Raw genomic sequence first — 17,706 nt, forward strand, 5'->3', positions numbered from 1 at the left:
TATATATATATATATATATATATATATATATATATATATATATATATATATATATATATTTAATTTTTTTTATTTTTTTTCAAAAAAAAAAAATATATATATTGCACCCCCAGTGATCACCGAATAAAAAAACAGCTCAGCTGACTGAGTTTATAAAGTGTGTGGAATTTGTTTGTTAAAGAAGAAAAAAATGACAGACCACAGATTGATTTCACCAGTGAAAAACAAGGCAGCTTAAATTGCCTTGAAAAACATTTATTTTATTTTATCAGTGATTAAAAGCAAGCATTTACTCCCAGTCCAGCTTTGAGTTAAAAGAGTTAATGCTACAAAAACTCACAAAGCTGAACCTGTCAGACAAAATGTAAATCACACATCAATTCCATGGGTCTACTCCTCTTTCTCACCGAGCCTGGCTCAAAGTGCACTACAGTCTCAGACATAGATAACTGCATGTTTTGCATGGTTTCAAAAAGGTTTAGTCTGTGCCTTGCTCATCTGAACTCTAAGTTATTGTTCTTCACTAAAGATTAAAAAAAGTGATTAAAAAAATCGTCTGTAGTGCTGACCCTATCGTAACCTCGGGTTCAGCTCCCTATCCCATAAACACGCTCATTCTCAATATACAAAACCAAAATGCAAACGTTCCATATGACACTTCCTACGTTATCCCTCTTGTCCTGCAACCTGAATTCAGTTTTGTTATTACTTTTGTACTTTTATATGGAAAAATCTGAAAGATTTTTGCTGAATTCCCTTTTGTTCACATACTTTGACAATCATTTTAACAAACATGACATATCCATCCTGATTCAACATGCTTAATCCCCTTCTTAATCATTTAAACTATTTTACAGTTCACCCTTGCACCTACAGTAGCTCACTTTGACACTGGTGTGGCATCTTATGTAACTACAGATTCACAATATTCAATTTAGCAAAACAGATTCTGGAAGGTAAACCACTCAGTTCACCTCCCGAAAACAGACATTTTAAACTAAATACTATCCTCTATAAAAGAAATTCCTCTGATTTACGCATCTTCTATCGCAGCAGGTTTACTGGACATAGATGACCTGACTGTGTTCTGCAGAGCAGATGAGGTGGTGCTGACTGTGTTCTGCAGAGCAGATGAGGTGGTGCTGACTGTGTTCTGCAGAGCAGATGAGGTGGTGCTGGACTTCTTCTCCATGGATCTGAATGAGGTTGTGGGGGTGGTGGACTTTTTCTGGACTGTCTGGATCGTCTTCTTTCTCTTGACATGGAGGACCTCCATGGCATCCAGGTTGACACCTTGTTGAATCTCCTCGTTGGTCTCCACCTCCTCTGAAGTCTGTTGCTGCTGCATCTGCTGCTGGTGATGCAGCTGAAAGAAAGTCATGGAGATGGCTGTTGATTTCATTTTCATTCATTTTCATTTTTCTTAATCAAACACAGCAAAAGTTGATCAACAGAAGAATTAATCTTTTATGTCCCCTCACCATCATCATGTGCTGGTACTTTGCGATAGCTTCATCTGTGTTACATCCCTCAGCCAATCCCAGCTCCGCAGCCCGGCGGGCGAGCTCAGCCTTATGGGAGCCAGGAGGGGTCCAGCCCACTCCCCTAATCCAGTTCAAGTCGGCCTTATACTTTACCTGCAGCAAAAAAAACAATCAGTATTTTTACACTCACATACTACTCATACAAGTATTATCCTAGCTCCTTTAATTGTGATACTGACTCCATATACAGTGTATACCGAGCAATATTAGGGTTCCATGTGGAGTTTCTGGCAAACTGATCAGTTTAAGTTCAGTATTCACTCTTCTCTTTCACTCTACCTACATCCCTGATTAGATGCTAAATGCTCTACTACATTCACCAACTACTTGTCTAATTGCAGCAGTAATTTTGTTTTTCTTATCGACTGACAATGTACTCCTCTTACACCACAACAATGGATTCCACTTACATCACTCTGCAGTTTGTAGGCCTGCTTAGCGTGCTTGACATTGAGCTGTTCGGGGTCACAGGTGTAGTCATGGAGCTTGTGGCGGTAGCTGATGTCACTAGCCTGAGCCTGGCTCTTTTTGGCCTGCAGAAACTCGGGCTGGTCAGCATGGATTCTGTAGTTGCCGCGCTCCTCCTTAGACTGTCGTTTATACTCCAGGTTGCTTTGGAGTTTGCTGGCTGCCAAAGAGTGCACCATCTTGGGGTCATCCTCCACACAGCGCAGCCCCACCTGCTGGCCCTTGTCCTTCAAATAGGACTCCTTGTAGCGGAACTATGGAAGGGAGAGAGAAAGTATTGAGATTTCAGAAACCTTTTACAGTTTCATTAGAATTGTTGTGAATTAATTTAGTATAAGTGTTTGTACATAACAGTAAATTGAATAATGTTTTATGCTTATTATGCTGCAACTATGAAATATATGGAAAAAACAAAGCTGGTGGTTAAAAACTGAATTTTTTCATGTCATGTGAACTCACATCACTGGCAATTTCTCTAGAGGTTTTAGCAGTTTGGAAGGGAATAGCATCCAGTCTCAGGTCATATCCCGATGTCTTCACTTGCTCCCCAGATGCCTTGTAAACTTTCTTCAGGGTAAAAGAATGTTTCAATTAGCGTCACTAAGATATGTTAACAAATGCATATAGTCAGGTTTGTAACTCATTTCTGAATAGTGCTTTACATCACTAATCTGCTGGGTATTAATCTTGGCTCTGACGAAGTCTGGATCATCTAAGTGTAGTGTGTATTTATGCATATCATCATTCTTTCCAGATTTGTAGAGCCTCTGTAGCAAACAAAAGACAAAGACATGATCAGAGTTTCACAAACATCCACAATGATTTTACAGACAAAACAACACAAGTATCTTCCAGTAAAATGAGAATTATTTTTTTTAACCATGTTCAGTGCATCAAACTACTGTACCTCACTGCACTGTTGATAGCTTGTCTTGGCATGCACAATGTCAGGAGAGTCAGTCACTGAGGTAAACCTGAGACTGTCAGGCAGCTGACGATATTTCTTCTGCATAAAGGAAGACCACACAGACATAAATGGGTGACTTCATCAATTTTCATCTTGCTCTCTATTGCTTTAGTTTAGGGCATAAATGCACAATAATGTTTTTAAACCTTCCTCTAACTTCCTTATAGCAAAATCTTTCTCTGCTTCTAGCTGAAAAACTTTTTCATCATTAGGATTTCAGATGATATCATCTTGGGGAGCTCTAGAAAAGCATGTTGACCATGATTACAAATTCCATAGTGTGAGTAACAAGATGAAATAATCTGAATTTAAGGTTCTTCCAAGTTATGTTATCTGGAGGCAGTTTTCAGCTAGTAGACATTTTGATATTCAGAAGTCAGCAGGTTTAATGGCATTTATTTAAATGTACTACGCAAACTAGAATCAAAAGAAGCAAGTTCAATATCAGTGAAAGCATCCTTTAACAGCTGTAAATACCAGACTCATGCTATGTTTAAAGTGAAATGTGCAAGATTATGTCAGATGAAAATGTGTTATATGATATAATAGTAAGTGATAAAAACACAAATGCACAAATGGGATTTTTTTTTTTACATGCATAGCATTAAATAATTTTGTCTCAGTGTGATTTCATCTGCAAAAATGAAAACTCATACCATTCACCATGTGTACTCACATCACTTATAAGCTGTCCAGCTTTTTTGGCTGACTCCATCTGAGGTGCACCCACTCCATCCCAGGCCACTCCTTTCATGAAGCTGAGGTCTGATTTGTAAAGTTTCTAGACATAAAGGATAAATATATGTAAATGGAGTCTGCCCCATTAGTACACTCTCTCATGTCTGTAGCTCATCCTCTCACCTCGCTCTGCAGGTTGTATGCCTTTTTGGCCCACTTGACCTTCATGTCATCAGGCAGCACTGTGTACTCATGCAGTCTCTTCCTGTAGTCCTGATCACTGGCCAGGGCCTGGGCATTCTTGGCTGTCACCAGATGAATCATGTCTGGCGTGAGGTGGTACCGGCCGCTGATATTCAGCGCATCCTTGCGATACTCCTGGTCACTGGCCAGTCGACCTGCCTGCAGGCAGTGCATGAGATGCGGGTCGTCCAAGACACTTTTGATGCCAATGTGTTTTCCTTTTTCAAGCAGGTGGTTGTGTTTGTAGTTGTACTACAGGGAGACAGAAATAATTGGTTAAGTTTAAGCTCAATAGCTGATAGATTGTCCCGGTATTGCATTTGGTTGCATTATATTCGTATTACACCATATTTCTTGATGAATATCAACCTAGTTTTCCCCTTCAGTAATAATGTCTAGTATCTTCTTACATCACTGGCAATGCCTGTGGAGCTCTTGGCAGCCTGGAAGGGGATGTCCTGCATGGTGAGCTTGTATCCCTGTGCCCTCAACGTGTGCCAGGACTCTCTGTACTTGATCTGGAGCCGAATGATAAAGACAACATTATAATTAACTTTAAAGTAACATGGCAAATGCAGAGAAAGAAGTCACAGATCTTTACAGGATATTTTCCACAGGTCACAGAAATTAACAGTACCTCACTGAAGTTGGCTGCATTGATCTTTGCCTGTGTAATCTCTGGTCTCTCACTTGTTGCAGTGTAGTTGTGTTGTTCATTCACACCTTTCTCTTTGTACAAACGCTGGGAGAGAGACAGACACATTCTATCATATCACTACTTAAATTCCATGAATCTTACAGTCCGGATATAGACGGCAACTTAACTCCAAAAAATTGAAAACAACAGAGTGTGAAATCTTACTGGGGGAAGCTTATGGGAATAAAAAGAGAGAAAAAAACAAAGATATTGTCTCACTTCATTTGTGATCTGTCCACTGATTTTGGCATGGACGATATCTGGAGAATCAGTGACAGAGGTGTGCTTGAAGTTGTATGGCTGCTGACGGTACTTTTTCTGTCGCAAAAGGGACGACAAGGTTAACTTCTGCTTTGTTTCTGTGGACTAAACAAAATAATGTGAAAGTAATAAAACAAAAAGGGCAAAAAAAATGATGTCTCACATCACTAATGAGCTCCGTGGCCCTCTTGGAGCCTTCGATCTGCAAAGCCCCAGTGGCGATCCAGGCAGCACCACGCAGGTAATTCAGGTCAGATCGATACACTTTCTGAGAAAAAAACACAGATAAAGATAAATACAACACCAACAACACCAACCAACCAACAATAGCAACAATTAAAACAAATGACAAGTGAATATAGCAGACGCGTATTGTCCCTCTCACCTCACTCTGCAGAGCGTACGCTCTCTTGGCCGCCTGCACCTTCATGTCATCGGGCAGCGAGGTGTACTGGTGCAGAGTCAGCCTGTAGTCCTGATCACTGATCAGCGACTGGGCCTTTTTAGCATGTGCAACATCCAGCATGTCCATGGAAAGGTGGAACTTTGAGAGCCCCTTTGCTGAATCCTGCTTGTACTTAATCTGGAGCAGACCAAATAGTTACAAGAAAGAAAGTGATAAATATAGTGTTGTATTTTTGAGCTGCAGTATATTAGAGAAAGGAGGCGCTCACATCGCTCTGTAGCTTGCTGGCATTAACTGAGTGAGCAATGTTCAAGTCATCCTGCAGTCCCTTCAATCCAATCATCTTCCCTTTAGTCTTCACAAATTCTTCTCTGTACTTTTGCTGAAACAATAAATTATTCACCAAAAAAATGTTATAATAAGCTGATCCAAGATATTGTGTTAAATATTTAGATTTAACTTAAAAGATCTTCTATTGTTAATACGAAATATTATTATATGATCTGCTATAGAAATCTCTATTCTAGTGAAAGATGCCACACAGTTTGAGTGAGGTCAAGAACTTTTGGTGTTACAAAATAATCAGCAACGGTTGCAGAGGAACATTTTTAGACCACGCTGATAATGATCTTATATGAACTGTAATCTTACATCACTGAGGATGTCTGCAGATGCTTTGGCAGACTGGAATGGAATGGCATCCAGACGCAGCTTGTAACCTCCATCACGAATCTTATTCCACGATTCCTTGTAACGAGTCTGAAAATGCACACAGCAGATGAATAACTCAGATCGGCTGGAAGGACTGATTGCCTTCATAGAATCAATGTGTTTACATGTGAGGTCTTGTAGTGGTTTTACCTCACTGAGGTTCATGGCATTGAGTTTGGCCTGCACCAGCTCAGGCAGCTCACCACTCGAGGTGTAGCTGTGCTTCATGTTTTCACCCTTCTCCCTGTACAGCCTCTGTTTAGGAGAAAACACAGCATCACTGATTGTTCAACATCTACATGCTGTAACTCACTCTGCATGAAATTATTACATTTGAGCCACTAAGTTAACCCAAAAATATCACAAGTTTAGTTAGTCATATCTTTATCAAAAATAAAATACATCTGTATTGTAGCAAATTTATTGCATTTGAATATCTTGTCAGTTAAAGAATTAAGAGCACAAATGGCAGCTGGACTTACATCAATGGCCAGTTTGTTGCTGAGTTTGGCTTGGACCATTTCAGGAGAGTCTTCTACACTGGTGAACTTCAGATCACTAACATTCTGACGGTATTTTGTCTGGAGAAAAGAAACCAGAAACATGCCGGAGTCATAACTAACCTAAAGACAGTCCCAGAGTGAAGAAGTCATTACAGGTGTGCATACATTTGTTGAACAGCAGAGGGCACAACAACAACACAAACATCTGATACTAGTACACTGTGACAAAATAAAAAAGGACAGATATTAATGTTGATGGATAGATACATGCATGGATCTAACAGACAGAAAATAGGTAGAAGCCTTTTCTAGAGAAACGAGACACTGTTCTATTTGTGTTCAGTTTGTCATTTTACTGTCCAACGATGGTAACCCTGTCTGGAATGACCCTTAAATAAGTGGCTGCTTATGAGAAGGTTATGAATAGACTCTAGTGCTGCCACTCTGCACTAGATGTGTCACAGGAATATCTCCACGTACCATTTACAGACATCTGAATAAGAAAGGTCTTTCAGTTTAAAACAATACAATAAATTACAGAATAAAATACAGTAAAGGATGGTACTTGGTAGAATGTACTTTGATTTTTTTTTTACCTGTCTAAAAAGTTGTAATGTCATTTGTTGATATAATATGGACCCATTAATATAACCAATATTTTCTACCATGTTTAACGACAATAGCTTTCTAATTATGTTTTAAAAAATTCTTACTTAAGTTGTAACCCTACACATTTCACTCTGTCATGGTACACAATCATCTCATTTCCCAATGATCTCATTACCCATCTATGCTCATTTACCTACATACTTGTGATCATTAATAATGGTACATTATCGTTGTTAATTATAAATTGTATAGCAATTGGTTTAAATTACATTTTATCTCACTATAATTACCACCAATGAAGGAAATGTTAGTTAAGGTCAAGGACTGAAATGCTTTTTTGTCTACTGCTGTGGATTAAAATTTAACTTTATAAATGTAGATATTTTACAGTTTAATGTGACAAACTATTTCATCCCTTAAATTATTTGAGCAGTGCAATCTGGGTCGCCAAGTTACCTCACTGACAAGCTCTCCGGCTTTCTTTGCCTGCTGGACATCCAGAGATTTGGAGGCCTCCCAGCCAACGCCCTTCATCCAGTTCAGATCTGACCTGTACTGTTTCTACATTACAAACACACAATTTTTTTTTTTACAGTAATGTATCTTCTGATTCAATTTTGGCTGGGAAAAAAAAGCTATTTAAATGTCTAACAATGAGCCTTACATCGCTCTGTAGTTGATAGGCCTTCTTAGCCCAGGAAACATTTATGTCCGTCGGCAGCGTTGTGTACTCATGGAGGAAGGTTCTGTATTTGGTGTCAGTTGCCAGGTCCTGAGCCTTCTTAGCATGGCTGATGTTCAGCATATCCAGGGATACACTGGAGAAGAAAATATTGCCAAGATTAAAGACCAGCTCTGTTGGTATTACACTGAATAAGTGCTCTTTGGTTAGATATTTCTTTATTTAAAGATGAACAGTATCACATATAAACATATGTCTGTATATACACAAAATCAATGTGTACATATAGATCATTCCCACTTAATAATGGGCATACAAAACAAATCCATCTTGGTGTGGACCCTGAGATTATAGCTTGAGTTTGGAAAACAGCACCAACTTTTTGAACTAAGGAATCTCTTTAGGTTCTGGTGTAAGCTTCAGAATTAGTTTAAATGTAATCAGCTGCTTTTATATTACATCTGAGCAGTCCCTGATCAGGTCAGTCTGGTAATGACGTATAAAGGCACTAGTGGTAAAAGGGACACACTGGAGTCAAGGTACCTGTATTGGGACTTTGTGTCCTCGTAGTTCTTCTTGTAGTGGTGGCCACTCTGTAGTTTGGTGGCCAGTGCAGAGTGAGCCATCTGAGAGTCATCACTAACTGACTTAATACCAATAACTTTGCCTTTGTTTTTCTCATAATTCTCCTTGTATTTGACCTGCAAGATCGCACAATTTCAGTGGACGTAACAAAATTTATTCTTAAACTATACACTAAACTGCAAATATTCGAATAAAATAAATGTAAAAACATTAACCTTATGGATGCAGACAGTTTTTAGAAACACTCACATCACTGGCCAGGTCTCTCTTGGCTTTGGCAGTGAGTATAGAGAGAGAGTCCAATCGCAGCTCAAAGCCCTTTTCCCTCTGCTTCTCCCAGCTGCTCTTGTACACTTTCTAGAAAAAGACATTAACAGAAAATGTAATGGATAATTTATGTCTAGCAATGTTATTCAAATGTGCTATAGACTTAGAATAGGAATATACAGAGGGAACAATAACTGTTCTTCACTTACTTTTTTAGGTCATAAAGAAAGCCGATCAAAGACAGATATCACAAACACTTAGATAAAAATATGAAAGGTAAACTGTAGATCTAAAACAATCTAAAGCAAGAATTTGTTTAAAATTCACCCAACTCCTGCTGCGAGACCTGAAGCTACAGTGCCTGCTTTAATTATCTGGAAAGCTCACTGACAATAAACTCATGACTCTTGCATACGCTTATGTTGTCTCATATAACCCTCATTGTCTAGTTAACGTACCTCACTGAGAAGGTCAGCATTTGCCTTTGCTTGTCTGAAAAGAGGCTCATCCTTTGTGATGGTGTACTGGTGTATAATCTGCTCTGTGTTTGCTTTGTACGCCAGCTGAAAATAGAAGCAGATAAACCTGCCTTGTGTGAGTGCAGCAAAATTAGATGTACATAATTACAGCTTTCGAGCGGGTATCTTACATCGCTCTGCAGCTCCTGGCTTTTTTTGGCGTGTTTGATGGAGAGATCGTCCGCCACGTGGGTGAACCCAATGCTGTCTGCCTTCTGACGGTATTTAGTCTGAAGGGGTAAAACGCCAACGGTTAAACAGTGTCCTTATATAATGCAGAAATAAAAACATGTTGAGTCAAATGTGCACTATGTTACTGACATCACTGAGCAACTCCCCAGCTTTTTTAGCCTGAGCTATGTTCAGACATCCTTCAGTCTCCCAGCCGACTCCTTTCATCCAGTTCAGGTCTGAGCGATACTGGTTCTGTTGAGCATTAATTATCTGTCATTAACCAGGTTTTATTTTTGTATATGCTTCACCAATTCACAAATACTTCGCTCCTGTTTCCCACCTCACTTTGGAGGGCATAAGCCTTTTTGGCTTGCTGGACCTTGATGTCGTCAGGCATAACGGTGTAGTCGTGGAGCTTTGTGCGATATTCCAGATCACTGGCAAGTGCCTGGGCCTTTTTGGCATGGCTCAGGTTAATCATGTCCAAAGGAAGGTTGTACTGGCCCTGGCTCTCCTTGGAGCCCTTTTTGTACTCAATCTGAAGTGGCAAAGAGAAAAAAAAAAGAGCATAAGCATAATAGTATATCTAAAGCTGACTTTTTAAAATATTTTTTTAATACATGTTATTGTAGAGATGCTGCCAAAGTCTTATGTGACCCAAACTATTTGACTAGCACTGCAGACATACATACATACATACCACTCTACTTCTAACCAATTAGATTATTTAAATTATTTAAATTTAATTTTTTTTACTTTTTAATTTTTGAGTCCAACAATTGTTTGTCTTGGATTGAGTGTTATATGTGAAAAAAATGAATTTTAATGCCTGTAAGTACCGAACAAAATGAGTTTTACATACATCACTGCTCATCTTTGCCACTTGAAGAGAGTGCAGAGTTTTGGAGTCGCTCACATTGACCCCCACTGCCTTTTCCTTGTTTTTCATGTAGTTCTCTTTGTATTTAATCTGAAACACAAGCCCATGATTTCTTTTAATTTGTCAGCTACATGTGAATAAACTCATGTAGGTTTTTGCTCAGAAATCAGCTCAGTTTCACTCTGGTGTATGTCATTGCAGCAGAGCAGAAAGCGCCTTTCCTTACATCACTGGCGAGGTCTCGAGAAGCCTTAGCGGCTTTGACACTCAGGTCGTCCATGCCAATATCACAGGCTTTAGTCTTGGTCTTCTCCCACTCCTCTTTATATTTAATCTGAAATGACAATGACAGATTATCAAATCCAAGCTCCATCGACAATTTGTACAAATGTGTGTGTGTGTGTGTGTGTGTGTGCATTCTCAAAGCACGATCATGCACATGCAAAGTGTATGTAACAAAGTGCGTTATCTTACATCACTACACAAAGCAGCATTAGCTTTGGCATTTTTGATTTCAGGCAGGTCTTGGGAAAGCGTGTACTGATGCTTCGTCTTTTCATAGTCTGCTTTGTAATTTAGCTGAGGAATAAATTAATTACACATTGAAACACCACAGTCAACCCAGTGCTCATAATTACAGTGTCAATCAGGAAAGCTGATGAAGTTGGTTAATCAAAGTGTAGGCTTTATGCAGATTACTTACATTACTGATAAGATGAGCATTTTTCCTGGCTAAAACAATATCAGGCGTGTCTGTCACTGGACTGTACTTGACCTGGTCAATATGTTGCCTGTAGTTCTTCTGCAGTCATATACAAAACATTTTTATAAATTATAAGTCAAAAATAAATTCCTAACCTCAGCTTGGTTCCATCTTGTATGAACTCACATCTTTTAGTGGGTCCAGTTTCTTTTGACTTTGGTAACCTGGTGTGAGGGTGGCTTGGTAGTGGCACTCACTTTGCTCCTGTTCATGGCCTTGTTTATAAGAAATCTGAAATGTATAAAAAAAGATCATGTCAGTGTGATCATCTGCACGGCATCCTAGCTTTATAATTCTATCCTTGTGCATATAGGAAATATATTATTTATATTTTAAATATTTGTGTCTACGTAACAGGAAATTAGGTTGATAATTGGCAAAAAATATCAAGATAGTCCTTTACTTAAAACATCGAAGCAGAACTTATATCTGGAGGGATAGGAACCTCTAAATGGTATGTCTATGTTACTGTAGGTCTAGTAAAAAAAGCAAGACTTACATCACTTGCCAACTTCCTGGCTTTCATAGCATGCATGGTCTTCTTATCAATGCCAGAGTCTTCATAGTGGCCCTTTATATCACTAATGTACTTCTCTTTGTACTTGTTCTTTTAAAAAGATCAAATATGACAAATAAAAAGAACATTTCAGCATTGTTATATGACACTACTATCCACACAATAAATACATTAACACAATAAATTATGTTGTTTGAAAAGAAGTGTCATCCTTACATCACTTGTGAATTTGGCAACTTTGGCAGCATTTTGAAACTGTGGCGTGTCACAAAAATTGATGCTGTGACCTTTGGTATTTTCCAGGTCCTTTTTATATTCCACCTGTTCAAAAAAAGGAGCAGCTTTTTTTGAAATGTTTCATTGTATCCTCACTGAAATCTGCTAGCCATGCCTTTCCATCCTACGTGCTAAATATATAGTAATGTCCTCGTCACTAAGCAGTCACCATCAATGGCAGTCCATCATACCACATCAGCCACTGATACAAACCTTTAATCTTAACTCTTCTTGCTTTCTAGCACCATTCAACTTGTCATCTCTTCAATACTAAATACCAAATAAGGAATTTTTTTAAGGTACATTAAAGCTAAATAAGAATATTATTCACAGACAAGTAAAGTCTACTGTGGTTGACTAATGTAATTTTTATGATTTGAATAATATGTCTGTGCAATTTTTTTTTTACTAGATAACGTGTCAACGTCATATCTCAAAATAGTCCAAGAGTGACACATTCTGTTCCTGTCTGAGGTAACATGGAGAGGCAGGTTCAGTGACTACATGTGTGTTAAACACATAGCGTGCTTAGTATTTCTAGCTCTTAAACACAGACGAATACAGACTTTTTTAACTGGAAATGTTTACTGTTGATTTAACCATATTTATGAAACCAATTTCAACTTCCCAGATATAACAAGAACTACAATAGAAAGGCAACTGTACTAAATAAATGCCTAACAATGGCTGACAAGCTCACCTCACTGACAAGTTTGTTGATCTTTCGGGCATTCTTTAAAGCCACATTGTCTTCAGATGTGAGGCTATGGAAGTGTGACGTGCCCTTCATCTTGTTTAAGTCCTTTCTGTATTTTAGCTGCAAAGGAATAAAAGATGATTTAGTGCATGTACAGCAGGAGGACAATGTTGTTGAAGCATTCAGCCCACACACACACAGTCTAATTCGGTCATGGTGGAGAGTTTAAAGAATGACGACAGTCGATGCCATTGTAGTCCCTCATCTATTTTGCCCAGTGATGACAAGGCCAGATGATGGATGAAGGTAAACTTCTTACACTCTATACTCTGTTATGTTGTGACAGCATCTACAAACATCTACAAACACAAGTGGTTACACAAGTGATACAGGATCCCCTTTGCAACTTCACCTGCAAGAGTTAGGCAAGAGTATGCAATGTTTGCCTAAGACATTTAATCATTTTGTAATTGCTCATACTCACATCACTTGCATTTTCCTGTGCCTTCTTTGCCAGATGATAACCGGGAGTAATCATGGCAGGGAAGCTTCCTTTGCCTCGTTGCTGCTCATACTCTTCAGTATAGGCAATCTGCAAACAAGTCATTGAAAAACATTATGCTGAAAATAAATCAAACGAGCCAGAGAAATAATCATGCAAATCCAACTTAGGTTTGAATCAATCTTTCAAATACAAAGGTGACCTAAAGCTCTAAAATAGACACCATGTCCATATGATCTAAATTGTGCACCTGAATCTTATAACGGGCCTCTGACAGTTACATCCTCCACAGACTATCCACAGAATATATATTCTGTAATTCACTGACCGTTTCTTACCTGGCTAAAATTCTCTGCGTTTTCTCTAGCGTGGGTCGCTTCAGCTAGTGCAGCCTCAGTGCTAGCTTTACCCTTCATCTCCTGTTCATACAGCTGACGATACTTTATCTGGCAACACATTGAAACCGTCACTAAACAATAATCAGGGCTCTGTAGTAGTATACTGTATGTATACATGCATACATTTTTTTAAGTATTCTCTACTTACATCACTGGCCTGCTCAGTTGCCTTCTTTGACATCTTGTACCCAGGTGTAAGATGTGCAGGGAAACTGCCTTTACCTCTCTGCTGCTCATACTCTTCTGTATAGGCAGACTGCAGAAACAAAAAACATACGTCAGGGGCACAACCAAATCTGTTTTATCAGGTGGCATCTGATGAGTACATTAAAATGCAGCCAAATATCTTAGTCATCGTGGAAGGCCTAACGTAGAGCTTACATCGCTAACAATTTGTGCTTGTTTCTTTGCCAGAAGCACCTCGGGGGGATCCACAAAGGCCGTGTACTTTGAAACTCTTTCCTCGTGTCCTTTTCTGTATTCCAGCTGCACAGAGAGAAATGCTCCAGTTAATCTCGGAGTAATCACTGATGTGAAATATGATTGCTTCCTGTCAAACGTTGTAGAGCCACTCACATTACTGGCCAAAATAGTGGCGTTCTTAGCAGCTTGATAGCCCGGTGTGATCATGGCAGGGAAGCTGCCTTTGCCCTTTGACTGATCGTGCTGTTCTGTGTAGTTCGCCTGCATAAGAAGCACAAAATCAGTGTAGTCATTTGAACACACAATAACCATATTTAGGTTTCATAAAATTGGAGAAGTCTCCGTGAGGGGGAAAAAAGGGTCCTCACATTGCTGACTGCCGTCTGGGCCTGAGACATTGTTACTACCTCCTGATTGGTCACCATGCCAGAGTACCACATCTGCTGCTGTGCGAACTCAGACTGAGACTGAAAGGTCTGTTTGGATATAGAAGACAAAGCTGCTGATTTTCACACATTCACAGAACAGTTCATACTGTGCCTTTTAATGCCACAAGTGCCTTGTTTATTTCCCAACTCTGTTTACTTATGTTTTGTTTCTCTTGTTTTGTCTCATAAAATATAAACTGATCAAATTCAAATCCTATGCCAAAACAGAAGAGAAAGGACATCAGGTTTGTATGCATTAACAACTGCACAACCTACTAAAAGACTGCTATCATTCATGATCAATGAAATTATAGTTTCCATAATTTCCAATGCAAGAAAATGTTGTCTTTTGGTGGAATATCTGGGATCACTGCAAACTATTGAAATTATATTGGCAAATAACACAAAGGTAGACTTGCTTTATATTTAAATATATGTAAAACCATGGGGATTAGTTTGCTTTTATGAATTGACTAAATATGAGAATTTGTGTTTGAACTTCCTTTTAGAACTGGGTGTAATGGCCAGAGCTCACCTGGCTTACCATCTGACTGGCTAGGCGAGCCTTCTCCAGCTCCATGGACTTCATGTCATAGTGGAAGGTAGACATAAAGCGTTTGCCATCTTCGCGATATTTCAGCTACAAGTGCACATAGATGACAAGCATTAAGCCAAGGCCAGCATGAATTTGCACATGCGCACCCTACTATAGACATGTGCCTGTAGGATCTAGTATTTTAGTTGAAAGCAAAATCAATGATGAATATTATAAAACTAACAGCCCTAAATAATATTGCTCTGACATCAGACAACACCACTCTAGTGTTGTGTTGGTTCAGCTCACATGTTTAATGATGGAGTAATAATAGTGTGCTGTGATTAATAACTAAGATGTTCCAATCAAGATAAAGGTGGAACATCCAAGAAAGATCCAAAGTGGGGCACGGAGTGATTAAACTCCAACCCGTTTGCCAATGATGCTTAAGCTGTAAAAAAAAAAGCCCCACACTAATATAAGAATAGCTTTAACTTAGGGGGCATGACACTGGCCTGATGGAAGACTCTAGAGCATCATCACTAAGGGTCAGCTACTAAGGTAAGCTTAAACATGTTAAGAATGACTAATGAACTAAGATCATCTCAGGTCAAATATCAACAAGTTTCTCTTTAGTGGCATGTAGCAGTAGCTGGCGGCCTTGCTAGTCTACTGCATTATAAGCATTGCATGAACCTGTAGACACAGACAGAGTCAGACAGACGCGAACAGGTGGCAGGGCAGAGGAGAGGAAGGGATGTGATGTGCTGTTTTTCCTCATGTATAATTTTAGAGCCCTGAAGCATAAAGTGGGCTAAGCTGCGGGGGTGTCTCGCCTCTGTCACTAGAACAGAAATAACCTGAGTTGCCCTCTCCATTCCACAGTGCTGCCATCACCGGGGTCTCAGAGCGCCCGTCCACCTCAATCTCTTACACTCATAAAGAGGGAATAGGACCTTTTTCGTCTGACAGTAATGGATCCACCTGCCTCTGTAGGCTCAGCTTGTAACTTTTCTGGCTGTAGGTATATTTGTAGGTTGAGGTTTCCACTGACTTTCAGTGATAAGGCCAGAATTGTCAGTTTTACACCACATTTGGAGATTTTAAAACAATGTGCTCAAGCAGAAATACACAGTAAATTCCCAAGTGTTAAATAAGCAGTGTCGACGTGCATTGACTGTTTTAGAGGTATTTTAAAACCAATTCCGAATGGGACCAAATACACTCGTAACTAGAGTAAATTTTAATGGTCAGAGTGGGATTTTAACGCTGCAAAATTTACTGTGTTCTAAATTTAGATGTGTTTAAATGCAGTCATAACACAAAGCATCAATTCCTTAAAAAGACAATACTAGGAATAGCATCTTAAACCAAGCTGTGACAAACCAATGACAAATGCTCCTTTCTCTCATGGCAAAGACAGTGACTTACGTCAGCCTGTCAACACACACCTTGACTCAGGTCAAGGCCGAAACATTTTGTCTCGTTGTTGTTGTGTTTTTGCGCGTGACATCATCTTACCTCACTGCTCGCCATGCTTTGCTTCTTTGCATTGATGTTGAGGGGGGCCTCATAGACACTTGTGAATGTGTTGTTCCTTGGATTGTGCCTGGAGGAACAGACATTATAACAACATACAATTCTTTGTTCAGTTGAATAAGAAGCAACGGAAAACGGAAGCAACGGAAAAGGTGTCAATTTCATTCCGAAGTGACTGCTAAAGATGGATTTTTGGGAGTGTGTTGAAAAACTATGTGATCTCACCCTGTGTTACTGGCAGCTACTTACACAGAACAGTATGGACGCTTCTTGTGGCTGACAAAGTTATTGGCAGTGAGGACCATCTTACAGACATCACAGTGAAAACATGCTTTGTGCCAGTTCTGACAGAAGGAAAGATCAGTAACAGTTTTAAAATCAGTTATCTCAAACATGGCAAGAAAACATGACTTCAGTCAAAGTGACTTAGGATATATAATCAGAATAACGAAATAACTTTAAACAAAATCAAAATGTGTTCTGATAAGCATATCTCAGTGGCTTTCTTATAAATAGCTTTTAAATGTTTATTTGTTAAACTGTTATTGTCTTCTTTTGCAAAAGGTTATTATCTCTTCACAACAACCATTCAAAACACAGATATACATTAAGACGTATATACATTTTTCATACCGTAGGCTAAGCTTGTCTATCTTGTCTATCCGAGCTGAATATGCAGTATTTTAATGCATTCATCCGTTTGTACACTGTCATGTATTATATTTAGTGTAGAGCAATACTTAAATCATTTAAACTTTAAACATTTTTAGTTATTTGCGAGGGATTTGTTGTTGTAATTTTTCCATCTGCCTAATTATACCCATTTACAAGTGTATAAAAGGTTGATTAAACATATTAAATAGAAATTCTAGTGTTTATGTTCTTTTGAAAGTTAATCCGATTCTTTCACATGAGAACTAACTCTCCTGTTACTTTAACTTAAAGTATTTTATGATGTACATTAAACTCTTCAGTTGAACATCACTAGAAAGCTTCCAAAAGCTTTTAGCGTTACCTGGTCAATGCAGTTGATCTTCTCAGCTGGGTAGACCACAAACCCACACCTGGCACAGGACTGCATAGTGAATGTTTGTCCTTTTCCCACAAAACCTTTAGGAAAAATATCAGAAGATGGTAACTTGTGTGAAAGGTCAGGCAAAAACCAAGTTTCAGTCGATATAGTGTGTCTCTGCTGGTGGCAAGTTTGACTCTGTGACTGTGAGATTTTAAACCGTCTCTTACTTGAGACCAAGTGCCATGTGGGACCAACCCCCTTTCATGGGCTATGCTACAAGACTGGCTGAGTCCAGCTGTCTGTCTGCAGAAAAAAAAGAGAGATTGAGAGGGTGACACGGGGTTCAGATATCACAGCATATGTGCAATGATCCTGAGTTGGACAGCTACTTCAACTTTGAGGACCTTGCCATGAAATAAG

General features: G+C 39.0%; 1 protein-coding gene across 5 annotated transcripts; it reads right to left on the bottom strand.

Moving 5' to 3' along the window:
* Positions 1 to 205: 205 nt before the first annotated feature.
* Positions 206 to 17,474, bottom strand: nrap (nebulin-related anchoring protein). Of its 5 annotated transcripts, none has more exons than XM_067488739.1 (43): positions 17,287 to 17,474; positions 16,521 to 16,615; positions 16,254 to 16,341; positions 14,742 to 14,837; positions 14,138 to 14,245; positions 13,923 to 14,030; positions 13,728 to 13,832; positions 13,495 to 13,602; positions 13,287 to 13,394; positions 12,931 to 13,038; positions 12,450 to 12,566; positions 11,690 to 11,794; positions 11,456 to 11,563; positions 11,083 to 11,187; positions 10,897 to 10,995; positions 10,668 to 10,772; positions 10,420 to 10,527; positions 10,176 to 10,283; positions 9,654 to 9,851; positions 9,461 to 9,565; positions 9,271 to 9,369; positions 9,080 to 9,184; positions 8,604 to 8,711; positions 8,313 to 8,470; positions 7,752 to 7,905; positions 7,544 to 7,648; positions 6,458 to 6,556; positions 6,126 to 6,230; positions 5,916 to 6,023; positions 5,533 to 5,646; positions 5,244 to 5,441; positions 5,022 to 5,126; positions 4,817 to 4,915; positions 4,538 to 4,642; positions 4,311 to 4,418; positions 3,841 to 4,152; positions 3,656 to 3,760; positions 2,920 to 3,018; positions 2,675 to 2,779; positions 2,472 to 2,579; positions 1,955 to 2,266; positions 1,482 to 1,637; positions 206 to 1,366 (listed from the first exon to the last, which is right to left on the bottom strand). In XM_067488739.1, the coding sequence occupies exons 1-43, from the start codon at positions 17,350 to 17,352 to the stop codon at positions 1,034 to 1,036; spliced, it is 5,448 nt and encodes a 1,815-aa protein (XP_067344840.1). In that variant the 5' UTR covers positions 17,353 to 17,474; the 3' UTR covers positions 206 to 1,033. The 5 variants fall into 5 exon arrangements, with proteins under 5 accessions (XP_067344840.1, XP_067344839.1, XP_067344841.1 ...); XM_067488738.1 differs by having other exon boundaries at positions 14,733 to 14,837; XM_067488740.1 differs by lacking the exon at positions 14,742 to 14,837.
* Positions 17,475 to 17,706: the final 232 nt, after the last annotated feature.

The sequence above is a fragment of the Channa argus genome, chromosome 20, assembly GCF_033026475.1.
Source record: "Channa argus isolate prfri chromosome 20, Channa argus male v1.0, whole genome shotgun sequence".
NCBI lineage: Eukaryota > Metazoa > Chordata > Actinopteri > Anabantiformes > Channidae > Channa > Channa argus.

What these genes read in the sequence shown, in the direction of transcription:
- nrap (XM_067488738.1), bottom strand. Translation starts at nt 17,352, where the DNA reads ATGCAGTCCTGTGCCAGGTGTGGGTTTGTGGTCTACCCAGCTGAGAAG. An exon ending in ATGCTCATCTTATCAGTAAT is followed by an intron (nt 10,773 to 10,896) that starts GTAAGTAATCTG and finishes TTTATTCCTCAG; the next exon opens with CTAAATTACAAAGCAGACTA. An exon ending in CCTACAAACTGCAGAGTGAT is followed by an intron (nt 1,638 to 1,954) that starts GTAAGTGGAATC and finishes TTTTTGCTGCAG; the next exon opens with GTAAAGTATAAGGCCGACTT.